The sequence below is a fragment of the Tubulanus polymorphus genome, chromosome 9 (assembly GCF_964204645.1).
Source record: "Tubulanus polymorphus chromosome 9, tnTubPoly1.2, whole genome shotgun sequence".
NCBI lineage: Eukaryota > Metazoa > Nemertea > Palaeonemertea > Tubulaniformes > Tubulanidae > Tubulanus > Tubulanus polymorphus.
Genome location: NC_134033.1, coordinates 3,658,618 through 3,678,560, shown reverse-complemented (window position 1 = coordinate 3,678,560; position 19,943 = coordinate 3,658,618). Strand labels below are relative to the sequence as shown.

At 40.2% G+C, this 19,943-nt stretch overlaps 1 protein-coding gene across 1 annotated transcript in view; it reads left to right on the top strand.

Moving 5' to 3' along the window:
• The first annotated feature begins 4,419 nt into the window (after nucleotides 1–4,419).
• Nucleotides 4,420–19,943, top strand: part of LOC141911239 (uncharacterized) — a 60,927-nt gene continuing 45,403 nt past the window's right edge. Inside the window, exons 1-6 of the mRNA XM_074802224.1 lie at nucleotides 4,420–5,214; nucleotides 5,597–5,822; nucleotides 6,373–8,329; nucleotides 9,951–10,240; nucleotides 10,780–10,860; nucleotides 14,536–16,872. Coding sequence (XP_074658325.1) covers nucleotides 4,420–5,214; nucleotides 5,597–5,822; nucleotides 6,373–8,329; nucleotides 9,951–10,240; nucleotides 10,780–10,860; nucleotides 14,536–16,872 — 5,686 coding nt within the window. The remainder of the gene's footprint in view (nucleotides 5,215–5,596; nucleotides 5,823–6,372; nucleotides 8,330–9,950; nucleotides 10,241–10,779; nucleotides 10,861–14,535; nucleotides 16,873–19,943) is intronic.

Here is a 19,943-nt window from a genome sequence, read left to right as displayed (position 1 = left end):
TGGCTTAGGTCATTTTTGGATTGACCAGTCAGTAGTAAATGTAAATTTGTTCAAAACCTTAATACAACAAAGGATTAGAGATCGATATATCCAAAATTGGCAAGGTAAAGTTAAAGAAAGTCCGGGTGCCTCAACATACAAATTTAGTAGATTGGGGCTACGAAAATTACCTTAATAGCTTGCCACAAGATTCGAGAATTGCCTTAATGTGCAGATTTAGATGCTCTAATCATAAATTGCCAATAGAGTTAGGTAGATACCAGGGTGTTGCCAGGGAAAATCGATACTGCGTCAAATGCCAAGCTAATGTTGTTGGTGACGAGAAACATTTTCTATTAAATTGTACATATTTTTCGGATCTACGTCTAAAATTCATCCACCCTCGTTTTTGGAGATTACCAGACCAATTCGCACGCCTTTTAAATTCTAAAGGTAAAGCTTTGAGTAATTTAGCAATATTTGTTAAAAAGGGTTTATTATCATATGTTTAAAGCCATGATATTCTATCTTGTATCTTTTTTTGTATTAAAAGTGTATTATGTTGTTGGTATTATTTTGTAAACTACTCTGTGCTCTGTGCATTAAGTATTAATTTTGGAGCAATAAACTGAAACTGAAACCCTTTCAGTGCTGACTAATTAATACCCTAAAGTGCTGGCGATAATTCAAACATTAAAAAGAATTCCACCCCAGTGTGTTGGCTAAACGGGCATCATGTGCAGTGCGGTGTATATTACATCTTCACCCGTCAAGGGATTCGAACCCACTCTGCTAAAGCCGTTCCTCGAACCCCTTGACCTCACGAGTCGTTGGAGTCGTTACTAGCCGACCAGAATCAGGTCGGGCCAATCACAGCGCTTGTTACAAACGACATTAGGCATCTATGGAATTTCCCGGTAAATGGACCAATCAGCGAACACGTAGCGAACGCGGAAGTTTTGTCGCGTGTTGATATATGACGTCATGCGCAACAGCGCCAGTAATGAAATCACGCTTCGTGAGGCCAGGGGGCCGGTAGAAGCGAGTTCGGGAGCGATACCGGACCCCTGGCAAGCGAGGATGTGTATATTATTACTTAATACTATTTGACCGTGTTCGACAGGCGCTGCCATCTTTCAATAGAAAATAACTATAATTCGTGCTGGTAAAACCCTACCCTGCCTTCCCTCACTGCCGTGCCGTGCCTTTATAAAAGCCCTGTATTACCGATACCGGTACACATGAATATTCCAGCGCTGAATTGTTGTTTTTGTGTCCGGGGGAACTTTCAGGTGAATGGAATTTATAAAACGGGTACCCGATAATAAGGCTATCCTGTAATGATACCTTGTTTCTCCTAATCGGCTGGGGTCACTTTTGTAAACTGCAATAATTTTTGTAGTCAGTTCGTTTCCGTAGCTGCCGGGTTTGTTATTGTTAGCTCGATCACGATGTTTAAGAAAGTTATGTAAAGGGTAGATAGGCGGCTGGCCGGGTTTACTTTTTGCTCAGCAGAAATGAGAAACGAGGTTCTGATTTTATTTAGCCTAAATAGAGAATTGCGGTTACGCGACAGATTAAACCTAGCAACTCTGTGTGGTACTGACATTCACAAGTAGAAGATCGGTGGTAGGTGTCTTTCTTACTTGTCTTTTCTGTAATATGTTTTTGGGACTAGGAACTATAAATAACAATCACCGAGTAGAAAAATGAATTCATTTGTATATGTATTTAGTGGGCCATGTAAAAAGCTGTGCAATTTAGAAATTTTAGTACGTTGATGCTATTTCAAGGCACTTTCATGACAAGAGAGAGCAATCTGAAAGATATATTGTAAAAGGCTACGAAAAACTGCGAATGGGAGCGCGCGCACTCCGGCTCTCTTGGACCGCCCCTGCTATGCACCTGGACCCAGTTCTACAGTTGCGAGTTAGAGTTAACTCTGAGTTAACGTTAGTTCATTTTCAATGAGTTAACTCAGTCAAATCCTAACTGGGAACTGTGGAACTGGACCCTGGTTCTCAGAAGTTGGTTAGAGTTTAATGAGTTGAATTGTACCACAGTTAGGCTCAAACTCAGTTTAAATTGTCGCAATATATCGAAAGATTTCCACTGGTTAACTTATACCAACTTTTGAGCAACTGCAGCCTCGAAGCTAAACATATTGACAATTTAAACTTTGTTGTAATTAAACTGACTTTTGAGCAGTAAATGTCCCGCTTTTAGATAAACAATTTTTGAGATGCAGTTTAGCGTTCACAGTTTTAAGATGATGATCATTATGATGTTAAGGGCAATTTTGAAAATTCGGTTTAAAAAAACAGATGATTAATGAGGGCTTTAGCGCCGGACGTTTAGGTGGGATGGTTACTTACAAATTGAAAGGCACTGGACCCGCGTGCAAATTATGCAAGAGGTGCTACGTGTATAGATAAGCAAGATGGAAATGGTTACTGCACGTACGTAGTTTGATAACAATGATAGTGGTGGTAGAAAAAAAATTGGTAGAGCTTTTAAGTCCACTGTCCCCTACACCCGCACTATGGAATGTCCGACCGCGCAGTATTTGGGATTCCTCATCTGTCAAACGCTCATAAACGGAACCTCAAACATATTTTTAGGAACGATTTTTCCATCTTATAACGTCTCTTCAAAACTTGACTTCGTGATCTTGTGTTGCAATGATTTCACGTATTACCCTCGTAAAGCGCTATGATTACGTATCTTATAGTAATGCGCTAGGCAAATAAACGATTGAGTCAATCCAACTTTCTTTAATTTACTGCCTAATCAATAAGTATATCGAAAGTATATAAGAAAACAACTTTACCGGGAAAATGATTAGACCGTTGTGCGTCATTGTTGTTTCAATTTCAAATGATCGAGGTCGATTACATTATTCTGATGTTTTTTTCTTATTCGTTCTGTTTGTTGAACTGCATCAATCTTGTTGAAAATCTAAATGTAAATTATATAATGGCATCGGTGCGTTCAATAGATTCTTCGAATTATTCCTTTCACGGAAAACCTGTTTTCTACAGTGTTCGTTTGGGCTGTTGTGTTTGCCGACGTATTGAATATTTTTGCACGTTGGCACGTGAAATCGAAATTTCGAAATCCGCTTTTATGAATACCTACCCACAAAAAGTGAGAAATCCCACAATAATTTCAACAAAAGACTAGCAAAAGGAATTTCCTGATTAAGCAAAACGGAATTCGACAAATTTTGTTAAAAAACGGAACACTCAGAAAGATTTGGATTTTTTTTAAATATGTGATTCGTGAAAAACGTTTTAATTATTACGTCTTAAACCTGCAGCAGATTCACTCAGTGAATCTCTCCATTCACCTGCAACAGATCCACTCAATGAATCTCTCCATTTTCCTGCAGCAGATTCACTCAGTGAATCTCTCCATTCACCTGCAGTAGATTCACTCAATGAATCTCTCCATTCACCTGCAGCAGATTCACTCAGGGAATCTCTCCATTCACCTGCAGCAAATTCACTCAATGAATCTCTCCATTCACCTGCAGCAGATTCACTCAGGGAATTTCTCCATTCACCTGCAGCAGATTGACTCATGTAATTTCTCCATTCACCTGCAGCAGATTCACTCAGGGAATTTCTCCATTCACCTGCAGCAGATTCACTCGGGGAATTCCTCCATTCACCTGCAGCAGATTCACTCCAGGAATTTCTCCATTCACCTGCAGCAAATTCACTCAATGAATCTCTCCATTCACCTGCAGCAGATTCACTCAGGGAATCTCTCCATTCACCTGCAGCAAATTCACTCAATGAATCTCTCCATTCACCTGCAGCAGATTCACTCAGGGAATTTCTCCATTCACCTGCAGCAGATTGACTCATGTAATTTCTCCATTCACCTGCAGCAGATTCACTCAGGGAATTTCTCCATTCACCTGCAGCAGATTCACTCAGGGAATTTCTTCATTCACCTGCAGCAGATTGACTCATGGAATTTCTCCATTCACCTGCAGCAGATTGACTCATGGAATTTCTCCATTCACCTGCAGCAGATTCACTCAGGGAATTCCTCCATTCACCTGCAGCAGATTCACTCGGGGAATTCCTCCATTCACCTGCAGCAGATTCACTCAGTGAGGTTTTGTGTTTTAACATGGAACAATCGGGGAAAACTCGGGTAATTTGAAAAGAGGGGAAGTGACCACCATTGAAATTTGAAATGAAGCTCTATATAATGTGTATTGTCCGTGTGGAGAGATTTGCGTTTTGAAAACTTTATCTTATATTCAAATATTTTTTCTCGGTTTTCCTAGAAAAATCGAGACTTCGCGAATAATAATGATAATAATACTGATATTTATTTACAGTTCGTAACACGAAAAATTCTCAACAGACTTTTTACGAATTGAATGGGAATCTAACCGTCGAAATTGGCGGAAACTCTCCGAAAATGACGTCGACTAGAATTTCTCTGCTGGTCGCGTTGTTGATGGTCGCCGCGGCGTCGCTCGTTTCTGCGCTAACTGAATTACGTCTGCCCGGCGCGATCACTGGCACTCACGTGGTGACGAAAGCGGGTGGGCCGTATTTGATAAAAACGCGTCAAACGGTGAACGTGCAGGGTTCGCTGAAAATCGAACCGGGCGCGTTCATCCGTTTCGAGCGCGGAGCCGGGCTCGTTTTGAACGCGAGCGGCGGCGCGCTGGAAATGATCGGCACGGCCTCGGAGAAAATCGTGTTCGTCTCGAGCGAGACGTCGCCTATGCGTACGAGGCGATGGGTCGGGATTTCGATTACGGCCGGTAATCGATCGCTGACGATCGGACACGTGATTGTGCAGAACGCCGGGCAGACGGACGCGACGCAGACGGATCGAATCGCCGCCCTCAATATCTACGGTCACGGGGCGGATTTACACGTTCACGACGTCAAAATCGAAAACTCATCCGTCTCGGGACTGTACGTCGATAACGCTTGGTCGCATATAGCGTTGACGAACGTCACAGTTGAAAACTGCATCGGCATCGGCGTGGCGGTGTCTTCCTGGCGACAAAACGCAGTTTTGAAATCGGTGAAAGTGATCGGGTGTAGAAACGGCGCCAAGATTCAAACGCCGTCGAAGTTTCCGAACTCGGCGATCTTGTTTTGTAATTCGCAACCGAAAAATCGGCGTTTATCCGGAAGCGGAGTTTTAGCAGTTTCCTTCAATACACCGTACAATTCGAACGCAAACAGTTGTCAAATGGTACGTAAACTTCTATATCAATTAAAACTATACTGACTCCCAGTTCCACAATAACCAGTCAGTTCCACAGTTACTGAACCCAGTTCCACAGTAACCGAACCCAGTCCCACAGTTACTGGCCTCAGTTCCACAGTTAATGGACCCATCTTTTACAGTTACTGAACCCATATCCCCAGGACACAGTTACTGAACTTACCAACTTCCAATGTTTCAATATTGTGTATTTCAATCCAATGAGCCTCAATTGTTGTTTTTGATAACTGGGTCGGTTGCGGTCCAAATACGACGACTAATGCTGATATCTGGTAATCGAGTTTATTAAATTTCATTAAAGTCTCAAACGATCCGGATTAATCGAGTTCGTTTATTCATTGTTTTGCAGACGTTTGAAAGCGATGCGGGAGACGTGGTGGAACTGTTACGAATCGATACGAAGAGGTCTACAAGTAAGATAGAAGTTCGAGACACCGATTCCAGCGGTGCCTTGTTATATTCGGGAATTTATTTTCTCTTTTCGAGTGTCACGAGCATGTCGTCGAAGATATGGGTCAAAATTAGAAGGCACTATAACCCGGATAACCGATTTTTGGTAATTTCACTGAAAAAAGGTAAAATATTTGAATGTTTGACCCTAACCCAACGTAAACCACAAACGTAGCCTTAAATTACCATTTTTTATGGCAACATTTTCGTCTTAGATAGATGAAATAATAATAATTACAAATTATTGTAGTGTGATATGAGGATAGACCTTTATTCTTTGAATGTCCAGATGAGAGGGAAAGAGAGGACAGAGAGGACCGGGATGGGGACAGAGAACGGCAGTCCATATAAAAAGTGCAGTCTACTGTTAGAAATATAAAATTAATACATGCGAATATTGTGAATCATAAAGTTATTAGGATATTAATTTATCAAAATCAATTACTAATGTATGTATGCATTCAAATCATTCCTCTGTATCGCTCAAGTCAAACAGCACATGCAGGTTTGAAGCCAAAACTGGTCAATGAAAAAAGTTAAGACTGCCAAAGGAGCGATGTCGTGCCGTTCATAGAAATTATTCTTCTCCACATTTCCGCAATTTGAAAAATGAGACTCTAGAGGGTATGCGGACTCTTTGCGATTTTTTACGATAGTCCGCATACTTTTTTTCAGGTCATCGTATTTTCATCGAAGATTTCGAGGCGCAAAACATCAGCGAAATCGCGCTGACCTTCACCGGTAGACTCAGCGCGATTTTCGTAAAACGATGCGATATCCGCCGGTCGCGAATCGGAATCCAAGCGATTGTAGACGGTGGTAACGGACTAGACGTCTCTTTTCATAACTGTAGCTTCGCAGATAATCGCGTTTCAGCGATGGGTTTTGATGTCGATGTGAAAGAAAATATTCGCGTTGTTGTCAATGATTCAAAATTCGAACACAACGGTAAAGCGTTGTCAAAAAAGCCGACCATCGAATCGCGTATTTGCGGTTATTCGGGTTACGGAATAACATTTGATTTGACGAATAATTCGTTCGTTAAAAATTCAGCCGCGACGGGAATCGTCAAAATGTACGGATGCCCGAGTGGGAAGCCGCGAACCGAAGCGCGGTTGATCGCGAATGAGTTCGTCGAGAATATGGCGCACGATTCCGTCGTGACGCTGTACGGCGGCGACGAGACGGTCGTCAGACGTAACGTATTCCGCAATCCTGCGTCGAAATACGAGTGCACGTTGTTACCGGAAAACACGGGCGAAATGTTCGATTTGTCGTATAATTATTGGGGCGTTGATATCGATATCGAGAATCGGATACTCGGCCTGAATATGAATATTTCGCGGCCCGAGTTTAAACTCGTGCCGTATTTCACCGATTCGACGCTGACCCGAACGAGTTCGGTTCTAACGCACGATTTGAGTGCGTTCAAAAACGGAAGTCGTCTCGGCGGAAGGTTATACGAAGCGTTGACCTTGACGTCGAGCGGAAGTCCGTTTACGGTCGAAAGCGACGTGATGGTTAGACGCGGCGGTTCGCTGCGCATCGAACCGGGCGTCGTTTTGAACGTGGCGCCCGACGTCGGATTTCTCGTTGGCGGCGGCGGTCGTCTGCTCGCAGACGGTGGCGCCAACGCGCGTATACGCTTTCGAATGGTCGATCAGCAGATTCCTGATTCGCGAATCACGATCTTTAACGCGACGAAAATTCACGAAGAATTTTTTTGGCTTAATCAGCAACAACCATATGGGTGGCAGGCGCCTAACAATTTGGGTTATACGGATGTTGTACAGTTTTACCTCGAGAATGAAAACAGGACCGTCTGCGCACATTACTCGGCTGAAACTCAATATTTACCCGTAGGCCCGACCATTTGTCGATTAATGGGCAAAGGCAAGTACGTACCGAAACTCGACTACAAAATACCGATCAAAGGGCGCATTGCGTATAGAAGCATACACTGTAAAGAGGGCGCTAAAACGCTCGACGATTGTCAATTTGAAAAATGTCCCGTCAATGTTCGGTGTTGCGAGTATCCTATACAGGTAAAATGTCTACCGCGGGCGTGGGCCGGAATTCATCTAGCGGCTGACGCCAAACCGAGCGTTTTACGTAACGTCGATATCTCTGGCGCCGGGTTGAACTACGGCGGTAACCTGGCCGCGAGTTTATCGATCGATTTTCAACGGCACCGAGTTGAGAATGTCCGGGTCGAGCAGGGCATTCCGGGACGCGGCTTTGACACAAGCGCCCTCGTGATCAAACGCGCCAGTCTAGCGGTCGAGGAAACTTTACTCAATGTCGCCGTCAATGTTACTCAATTATGGATAAACGGTTTGAGATTGCCGGTTTCGTCGACGACTAAACTCACAAATGTGACGATAAGCAAAACGAATGGCATATATGGAGTTGGAATCGGTTTTGAACACTACGCGGTGAAGTTTAATCCGACGATTCGATCGTGTAACGATCAGAATCCGGTACGAGTCGACGCGGACGGCGAGTTCTACTCGTTGACCAATCACGTGACGGCGACTAACTCTACGCTCGCTGAATGTACAGTCCGCCTGCTACCCGGCAAAGTGACGGATTCGATCGTCGTCGATTTGCTCGAAATCGACGTTTCAATGAGGTTCGTAAAAATTACGTTGGCTCAAATCCCCCTACAACATCAATTAGCTAATAGCAATCAGAGCCCTTAGGACGAGATGATTTCTGTTTCACCCGATGTCAATTTCATTGAATAGGCGGTTTATAGTCGATCGTTAAAAGATGGCTTGGCTACGTTCGTAAATCCACAATGAAATTAAATTATTAACCTACATGCTCCTTCAATATAGATATTTTCGAGAAAGGACCTGCAGCCATTTAAAACCAATAGCCTAGTGATATGATCTGTACATACCTTTTATACGTCATCAGATATTTGACCCATACAGACTACTTCGCAAAAGTGTTCCTGGTATAACCCCCTCCTCTTCGGGGTCCTGCTAAAGTACGAAATGACGAAATTACGAAATATGAAATGAAATTACGAAACTACGAAATATCGAAATGCGAAATGAAATTACGATTATTTTTTGCGGGTAGGGCTAAGTACGAAACGAAATACGAAGAAATGGTCATATTTCAAACACGGCCACTATGGTCGTAGCACATAACGCCAAAATTTGTCGAAATTTGATATGATAAATATACATCGGAATCTGTAGAGTGTGGTCATTATTTCATTTCCTCAATCGCAGATCAAACAACGCGATTGGCTTAAAGCCCAACTCACACGGCACTGAACAAACGTTTTTTTTCGGTGCCGTGTGCGTTGAGGCAAAACACAAAACACCGAACTGAAAAACGTTTTTCACGAGCAAAAAACGTTTTGTGAAAAACGTGTTTTCTGTTTCGATGAAACAATTTTTTTGCCGTGTGCGTTGGGCTTGCAAAACGTTTTGCCCGCAAACGATAAAACGTCCAACGAACACGGCATAACGAAAACGTGCGGAAAACATTTCTTGCACCATGGAATCCATGGAGACAACAGTAATTTTGCTCGTGAAAAACATTTTTTGCTCGCGAAAAATGTTTTTCAGTTCGGTGTTTCGTGTTTTTCCTCCAACGCACACGGCACCGAAAAAAAACGTTTTTTTCGGTGCCGTGTGCGTTGGGCTTAAGGATCCAGAAAGTGACCTGATCAGCGTAAATTCAAAGTGAGGGTTTCCATGAAACCAATAATGAAGCCTAAGGCTAAAAAATGAAAACCTTCTCTGTTTAAGTTCATTTTTTAAATTCCAATAAAATTTATCTACCCCTTCATTTCTACAGCTTTCGGGTCAGTATATTGTTGTATCTGATCATGGTTTAAAAAAAGTAATGTACAGGGTAGATAGGCGGCTGGTCGGGTCAACATTTAAGCTCAGCAGAGTGGAGAGACAAGGTATATTTTGGCATGCATAGCTATTCTGCAGGGATTTCGATATCGCAAATCGTAATCCTGCCACTCTAGACCGCTACTGAAGCGAAAAAGTTACTATTTCGTTTCGTATTTCATTTCATACGAACTTTTGCAGGACCCGAGAAAAATTGCCATTTCATTTTCGTAGTTTAGCATTTCGTAATTTCGTTTCATATTTCGTAATTTCGTAGTTTCGTACTTTAGAAGTACCTTATTTGCAGATTCAATCTTTACTAACACATTCTGGAAAATTTAGCCATCTTTTGGAAAGATTGTAAGATATATGGCTTACTATATTTTATAGGAATCATGATACTGCCGATACCGGTCTGGGAGATAATGCTGACGGAAAGTCCAAGGTCAATCGGAGTACGACAGTATCAAAATGTAAGAAGAATCCTTCGGTGCAGTTGTATGCCGGAAGTCAACTATTGAGTGGAGAACTGACCACTAGATGCGGGTTTAGGTATGAACCGACCAGCGGAAATCGGGAACTCACTTTGAAGATCGTAACGGGCGCCGATAACTGCGCATCTGTTGATATCATCATTCACGTTATTGCCGTCAAACAGACGACATTGTCACCGAGGCAAAGTAAGCATTTACTTTATCTCGATAAAATCTGCATCATATTTGCCCCGAACTCTTGCGCCACAAATGTCGTATCTGACTGTTATACAAGACTTCTGACTAAATTGTTTATTAACAGAATATGACAATTTATTTTTACATCACCGTTGGAAAAGATGGAATACGCCTGGATTCATGCTTGAAAATCCCCAATTGAATTCGAAGTTATTTGATCTGCGGACCGTTCCAGAAAGAATGTCTGCCTTCATCAATCATAAACCCTTCCACGAAGTAGGCAACCGTTATAAATCCCTCTATGACGTCATTAATGTTGCTGATCTGCAGTTTCCAAAAAAAACATCAGCCCTAATGAAGTCTCCCGATGATGGCATCTGTAGACAGTTCCAGGAAAGATGTCCCTATGATAATCTAGCCCCTCGTCATATCATTTGATTTAAAACAATAGTTTCCATGAGATATTTGCCAGCTTAATCCCCTCTGAAACGATTCCATGGAGTTTTGTGCTTTTTGACCATGCGTTATAACTGGAAGTTATTTTGTAGATACATGTACATTTAAGAAAAAACTTGATCAAGTCAAAATTCATGGTGAATTCAACGCAGGAGTGTGGCTCTTTCATCCACGTAAGTAGTTCACTCTTAGAACAAAGGGTTCTTCAGGGCTTCTTCGAATAACCTAGGAGTTCTTGGTGAGGCTTTAAGGTTCATCAGCAATGATGAATGCATATTGGGGTTCTTCGAGACATGGGTTCGTGACAAGAACCCTAAAGTGGTTTCAATTGTCAATTAAGAATTTAGTAGACCTGAACAGGGAATAATTAGTATAGCTGATGAATATAGCCGATTTTCTATGTAGTGTAGGTCATATACAAAACATTTCGACTGGATATTAGAATTGGGTTAACTTTGAAAACAATTAACTATATATCACAATATTGTAAAATTGGTTACCGTGTGCGATAACGATACATTTTTAGAATTAATGAACCTTTATTTTAATTCGTCCTTTAAAATTTAAGACTTTGTATGTTTAAAATGTGTGGTGAACCCCTTTAAATTGTGATAATAATATGTAGAGAGACTGAATAACTTGATTTGCTAGTCTGAGACATCGACTATGTTTTATGGAGAGACGGCAGGGGAAAAAACATTTAATGCTTTAAAAAGACAATAACACTGTTCTAAACTCTATGTGTTTCATGATAGACTGTGCAGTTTTGAAAAAAAAAACTAGTAAATTCAAAGTTCTAATGCAGCTCAAAAATGAGAATTGTTAGAACGATGACCACACTCAAACGTGGTGAACGGATAATAAGATAAAATCCCACTATTTACAGATTAAAAGAATTTAAAAACAAGAATTTATTTATTAAATCTAAAATATTTAAAAGACACGACGTTTCGATCTCACCCTAGAGATCATCGTCAGGTGTGAGAAATAGTTTATACTTTCTTCAATTCTAAACCTCCAGAAAATAAAAAACACATTTCAGAGTTCATTGTAGTTCCGTATATACCTGTTTTGGAAAAGTTTCGTCACTCTCTCCCTTTATTGGATAAACAAATCATTTTCACGTATGAAAACAAAATTAGTAAGACTTTGGTTAAAAACAATCAATCTAAACCTTTGGACTGCGGAGTTTACAAAATTCCTTGTTTTGGCTGTGATAAAATTTACTTTGGAGAAACTGGTCGTGATTTAAAAACTCGAATTTCGGAACACAAAAAGGATATAATAAATCAAAAACCGGCTAGTGGCGTAGCCAATCACGTTTGGAACACTGGTCATCGTTTTAATTTTGATAAAGCCGAAATTATTTATACTTCCAGCAATTACACTAAACGCCACATAGTTGAGTCTGCCCTAATTACTCGTCACTCAGATATTAGTACCAATTTAAATAATGGCTTTTCTCCGCATAATTCCCTTCTTTCTAAGTATATTACTTCATGCCTTGCCAAACACTAATTATTTACTCACTCACCAATTTACTCAATTAACCTGTCCTCCTCTGTATATATACCCCTGTTTTTACTCTATTTCTCACACCTGACGATGATCTCTAGGGTGAGATCGAAACGTCGTGTCTTTTCAATATTTTAGATTTAACAAATAAATTCTTGTTTTTAAATTCTTTTAATCTGTAAATAGTGGGATTTTATCTGAGAATTGTATTTTTTCGGCTCAATTTTTACCAAAACATTCGGTTGAAGTCATTGTAGATTTTTTGTTGAATAAAAACATAGAGTATAGTGAACATTCAAAGTAACGTAATGCTTTGGGCCTAATTATTATCGTGTTATTGTAGTTTCGAGCCTATAGGGCCATGTGTGCATGATCAGGCAATTATTCCTTTGTTCATACAACTAACTGTTGTATAATTATCTGCCACGACTCATACAAACGTCGCCCCCAGTGCATAGTGTATATCGACTCGTTCTTTTCGTTGTTTTGTAAGATGGAATATTTGGAGCTCGGAAACGTGAATTCAGCCTGGTAAGTACCATTTAATGAATGTATATAACATTTGTGATATTTGAAATATAGGCCATAAAGCCTGAGTGACTCAATCGGATCAGCCATAATTATTGTTTAAAACGTTCCTATCACTTACGTTTTTGTTATAGAAACTGTTCCATGGAAGTTGACCATAATGTGAGCGTGATTTTTTCAATCTCGGGCGGAAGAAAATTAAAGAAATATACAGAGTCTGTACATTTGGCAATCGCTTCAAAGTAGCGAAATTGCAGAAACAGGTAAATACATCTTGATTCATGGCCTTTGTTTGTACTTTGTTTGTCTTTTTTATTGACACATGTATTTGGAACTTATGCATGTAACATTTTAAAGTGTTTAGATTTACTCGCAGAGTATGCATCATTGCAAAACATAATCGATTTTATTACACCATTAACTGTTCTCAATATGATCTATATTTCAGGAAATATACGACTATCATCCGGGTGCTGCGGTTGAAAGGTTGCGAAGGTGGCAGCGCGTTGAAACAAACTTATTTAAGAAATTGGCTTACAATTAATTGAAAGGTGAGAGATTCTCAATAAGCGAAGTGGCCTTTCTAAGACACTTTGATATTTTCAGAACATTATGTTTTAGACCTAATGTGGAAAAACTCCCAACCGATTTAAGATACCAAGCGATTAGCGCACTGAAAAAAATTCTCCATCTTTCAATCTTATTGTACATTTGTAACCAATTAGTGAAACTATTTTTGTATCATTTAGTGTGTATCATTCATATTTTAATACATGAGATTTTATAATAAAACATTTATATGATATTAATTTTACGCGATTCTTAACGTCAGTTTTTTATCCACATGAGGATTAAGGGAGCAGTCGAACATAACCGAGGATTGACAAACCATGAACAGCTTGAGCAGTCAAAAAATGAATGAGGAACCCTAGAAATACCTTAAATGGTTCCCCCAAGAACCCTGTCAAGAACCATTTGATAATATTGAATGGGGTCATACAAGAACCCTTTATACGAAATGGTTCTTCAAGGAACCTTTACCAGGGGTTCTTCAAGGAACCCTACAAAAAAAGCTTCCTTGAAGATCCTTTAGAGTTCTCCCTGGGAGGCAAGCCCAAGAACCCCTAAAGGTTCTTAGGTAGAACCCTTTCTTCTAAGAATGTACCCCACTACACGTAATCGTGTTTGCGTTTTGACAAGAATTAACTGGTTTCAAGACGAATGTTCTTATGTCATCGGTTCGCTGTTTGTTGACGTCACTTTCGAGACGGTTGACAGAGCAGTTAGTTGAAATCTCCTCGAATTTTTCACACGTGACCACTGATTGCAGGTGCATCTATTTGGAGCATTTTCCTCACCAAGATGCGGAAACACTGTCTTATCGGAAATAAGTGAGACACATAATATCGCACGAGATATCACTGAAAATATATACGTTGACAATATTTTAACCGCTGTGAATTCACTTTCGCGAGGCAAACTATACTTTAATTCATCGGATACGAAAAATGTGTGATACAATTAATGTTATATGTATGCCGCTTTAGCGCAAGCAGAGACGCTGTCTGCGTCTATTGGATACCGCAGTATATGGCAAATGCAATCCTTTATAACACTGCGGAGTAGATGCTATATAAAAGTTACGTAGATATATAGCCTTGAACCACTTACCGTACCGCGGGGAGATAACATATTGTGGCTGTTATGCCCATTTGTGGTATAACTGTTGTAAATATCTACACACTGTAGAATATAAAGAAGGGATCAGCGAAATAAATTCATGCCATATAAATTTGATATTTCAGCCGACCAAATCGAGATAAGTAATACGATGATAAATGCAACAGGATCGTGCGGGATATGCGCCTTTAAAAAAACGGATAGTCTAACGATGCGAAACGTCAGCGTTCAAGCCGTCGACGGGAAATTCAGGGCATTCGACGTTCGCGACTCGACGTTCAGCGGCAGTCGCTTCCTGGTCCAGTTCGCAGAAAATTCAAACGTGAGGGTGCGCTTCGAAAACTGCACGTTCACGAACGGCGGCTTCCTACAATTTATGATACCATCCTTAATGGTGGACAAAGCGACAAAAACCATTAATCAGCGGACTACCGTAGGGCGCATCGAAATATTGCGCAATAAATTCAAATCCGATAATCTAACGATCAGTTCGCACGGGTTGGGCCCAATCGATTGGACGATCGCGAATAACACTTTTTCGAATTTAACCGACGACAAATTTCACTCGATCGTCGACGTCCACGGAGTCGGAAAAATCGCCGACAATAAATTCCGCGGAATCCGCGTAACGACCGCGGCGATCGTAAGCGTCGCGCAGAACGGGCAGGTGTCGTACGCCTCCTCGACCGAGCGGAGCGTAGCCTGGGAAATCATCGGCAACGAGTTTCTCGATAATCGAGTTATGATGAGTTTGGTGCGAGTTCGAGGTGCGTCGAACGACGTCACGTTCACGCGGAATAAACTCGTCAATAATCGCCGATCATTCTACGATTGTCGGCTGCCGCTAGGTGACAGCACGGCTCTGGAAATGGGAAAAGTTGGAAACGTCGCGGTTCGTTTGAACGTGTTCGACAACCCGGGACTCGATTCAGAAGTCGTTTTGGAAGCTCATCGTTCGCTCCTTGATTTCGATATGAATTTCTGGAATTCCACTGACGCGGAAGCGATCTTTAGTCGTCTGCCGGGGACGATCCTCTCACCGCGTCAAAAAACATTCAAAATCTGCGCCGATCCCGATTGTAAAATCGTCCGTGGTTTTAAATTGCGAAATCCGTCTGTGTACGCGAGTCGCGATGAGCCGTACGTCATTAAACAGGATATCGTCGTCACCGCAGACGATCTGTTAACGATAGAAGCCGGCGTAACGATGCGTTTTCGACCGGGGCGATCGCTGATCGTTTACGGCCGGTTGTCGGCGGCGGGTACGCGCGATCAACCGATCGTGATGGACGTCGAGTGGCGTGCGAAATCGGGAAATCCCATCTGTTCATCGGAATATCCACGCGCGGTGCTCGTAGGCGGAAACTCGTCGACGGAAGGCACCGTCCTGATCGAGCGGCATGCCGGAGGTCGTGTTTACCGAGCGTGCGGTGGCGATCTCTGGACCGCGGCGGAATCGGAAATGATTTGCCGGTCGCTCGGATTCGGAACGCCGGTTCTCTGGGAGAATCTGGCGTCGTTCGCGAAGAACATGAGTTTGCCGGCGGTAACTATGAGGTGTTCGGGCGGAATTGAATTGAGCGATTGCTTTGAGACGAATCGTTCCTGCAACGAAAATAAAGACGTCGGTGTATTTGTCCGCTGTCAGCCGGAAGGTTGGTGCGGCGTGAAGCTGCGCGGTGAAAAATCACGTGCAGATTTCGAACACGTGAAAATCTTGAATACAGTAAGTGGTGCCATAACTATCAGTGGTGGTACCAGGGGTACAGGTAGCAGCGCTGATAATCCACCCTTGATAATCAGAAACACCGACATCATCAACGCGACGAACGGAATTCAGATTTACCGTGCTGTAATTGGTCTCGAAATCGACGGAATCAATTTCGAAAACGTTTCCGATAAAGCGATCGTGGCGAGCGTCGTCGTGCCGATGAGCGTCAAACGCGCGCGTCTGAAAAACATCGGCGACACCGGCGTCTATATTTCCCCGCCCGACAACGACCTCGAGCGATACCTACAGGAAAATCCGGCGCAGGAACCGCTCGGGTACGACCCGGCGATCGGCGACGGTGATTTTGTTCTATGTCGATCGACCTACATCAAGGTCGAACCGCGGCAGACGTTACTGTTGAAACCGCCGAGATTCGCGAATCTGAAATTGCGAGATGCAAAACTCACTTTGAACTATGGGCACGCAGCGGTTCTCACTACCGACCCGGGATTCGTGCTACGCGTCTTCGTACGCTTCTCCTCGACGGCTCTTAGCGAATACTTGGTCAACTTTTTCAACATCGATGAAAACGGCACGCGCGTCGAACAGATCTATTACAAATCGCATTTTGGAAAGAAACGAACGTACGAGGTGTGGTCGAATTCGTCGCGTTTAAGATTATTGTCATACAAAAGCAGAGATATAATGAGATACGTCGAGTTTATGCAAGTCTCCGCTCACAATGCTTCGTGTAAGTATTGCGTACTCATCAGGCTTATCTAGATTTAGTTTCAAAACATGGTGACCAATTCCTTGGAGTCTTTGCTTCTATAACCAATCTAACAACTCTAGGCCGGCCTAAGCTCTTTTGATTCTTATAGTCAATATTACTTACTTAAGCCTAGTCTAACCTTATTTCAGTTTTATTTGGCTCTAACATTTCAGGCTTCTTTCTCGAAACATTGGTATAATGAATAGAGTCAAATATAAGCTCCAGTGACAAAATAAAAACCCACTATCTACAAATTAAAAGAATTTTTAAATCAAGAAATTTATTTATTCGAACAATCTAAAAAATACACGACGTGAGTCTGTGTGTACGTGCGTGCGTGCGTGCGCGCAGGGATAGATAGGTTAAGGTTAGAAGCCGGTGAGGTAATCGTTTAGGAATGTGAAAAATTTACAAATTAGTCAAAGGTTTTTGAAGTTAGAAAAGTTGGGGAGATAAAGCAGAAAGATATGTGAATGAATGAATGAATGAATGAATGCTTTATTCTCTCTAATTACAAATAATTAAAATACACACATAAATACAATTTGAGAAAGGGGCATCTCCAAGCCGGGGGCTGTACCATAAGGGGAGATGCTCTGTAACTATTATATAATAATGAATACAATAATAATGAAGTAATGATAATAATAATAATAATAACAATAATAATAATAATGATAATGATAAGGATAATAATTATAATAATGATTATAATAATGATAATAATAATGATAATGATAATGATAATGATAATAAGTGCGTAGGTAAGGTGTGTTTGAATATAACTCATATACAGTAGTCTTTTCGGCCAACTTGGAATAAGATTTTTCAAGCATCTCAATAGATATAAATTTTTGTTAAGCTTATTAATCAACTGTTTAACATGATGCTCCCAATTCAAACTGTCGTCAATCCATAATCCAAGAAATTTGGAGGATTTATCCAATCAAAGAATTTCACTGCCGAAACATATCTGCAATTTTGATTTCACAATTATTTTGTCTTTATAAAATAATAAAGCGTTGAACCAATCACTAACAATGTTTAGATCATATTTGGTATAATATATATGTGAGTTGATATTTTTGTTGGAAATTAATAAGTTTGTGTCATCTGCAAAGGAGATAGCTTTAGCATAACGTAGATTACAGTGAAGATCGTTAACGTAGATTAAAAAAGCAAAGGTCCTTGGACCGATCCTTGGGGTACACCGAATTTAACTTCTTAATCAGTAGAATATTCTTCGTCATATTTAACAAACATTTTTCGATTAGTGAGATATGATCTAGACCAATTGTAAACATGACCTCTGATAATTTATATAGTAATATATCAATATCAAGGGAGTCAAAAGCCTTCGACAAGTCTAAGAAAAGTCCAAGGGAGCTAACACCCTGTTCCAGATTTTGAATTATGTTGCCAATAAATTCGGTGATAGCATGGCTACTAGAATGATTCGATCTAAATCCGTACTGACTGATATTCAGAATTTATGGGCACTTAAAAATTGATAGAGTCTATTATGTATTAATTTTTCAAGCATTTCTGATAATACAGGTAGTGAGGGGTAGGTCTATAATTGTTTAGCAGCTGCTTATTTCCAGTTTTGAAAAGAGGAATTACCTTCGAGATTTTCATGCTATCCGGGAATAAACCCTCTTGGAGTGATTTGTTACACAGTGTGGTTAATGGCTGTATTATGCTAGTCGATATAAGTTTGAGTAATTTATTACTGGGTAAATCATTACCACCAGTCGTCTCTTTTGGGGTTAGGTTATTAATAATCTTGAAAATTTCCTCCCTTTCGATTGGATTTAAGACAATTGAAATTGTAACACTAAGAAGAGAAGAATAAAAAAGCAGAGTGATAGTAAGTGAAAGTTGGGGGTTTGAAACCAGGGGCACGAGGCACGAGGTAGGTAGGTTTATGGGTAAAAACGTTTGGTAAAATATATTGAGTAATTTAATGATAAATGATGATACACTTGAAAATCGTGATGGATTCTGCCATTTTTGCAGGAGATTAAAGATAATTGGTGACTTTTATACTAAAGATAGAGATAAAATTATTAAGTGTCAGCTTTGTACAGATGAAATATTTGATATGAAAAGATGTGTGGGTTGTGACGAATTGAAAAATTATTCGGAATTTCATAAAAGGAAGGGAACAATTGATGGTTTAGTATATAAATGTAAAAGATGTACGCGTGAAATGCAAAAAGGATGTAGAGAGAGGAGAAAAGGATATAAAGAATATTTAAAGAGTTTAGATGAAGAAAATGAAAATGACGATAAATATTGTGATCAATGTTAGCAGTTATTACCATTAATTTGTTTTAAAATTCAATATTGAAAATTTGTAAATGTTGTATTGAATTTAATAAATCTAATTCGATTGAAAAATATTTAGGTAGGCCCACATGATGCAGGGTGGGTAAAATACATTAGGTAAACATGAGATCGGGTGGGGTTGTTTAAATTCAATATATCTATGTACTTTTTAAGTATCATTCCCTGTTCTAAATAGAATTATAAGATTTTATGATTACTACATAATTATATTTATTTTCTTGTGTTAACATTAATTTTTCAGTAGATGCCATTTTCTGAGGTTTTATTTTTTTCTGATACTCGCTTAATTCTTCATCAATTACTTTTTTATGTTCGGTGCAATATGGATAATTTCTAGATTTATATTTAATTTCATCGGGATATTCTTAATCTACTATAACAAAATAACCAATTTCTGTTTTGTCTTATAATTTTTTCATTTTTGATGCCCAATCAATTTTTTTAAATATTATTCATCACTAACATCTGTTAAATTAGAGCCACTATATGGTTGATATTGCATATATTGCATCATAGCCCTACCATAAAGATTATTAGCGTCTACATAAAGTAATTTGTAATCATCATTTGCTTTAAAATATCTATCACCCATAATTCCAGATATTCCGCCTCGAATAGCTTTTTCAAATATTAATAATATATCTACTTCTCCAATTAATTCAAGTGTTATATTTGTAAATTTTAAACCGCATTGCTAA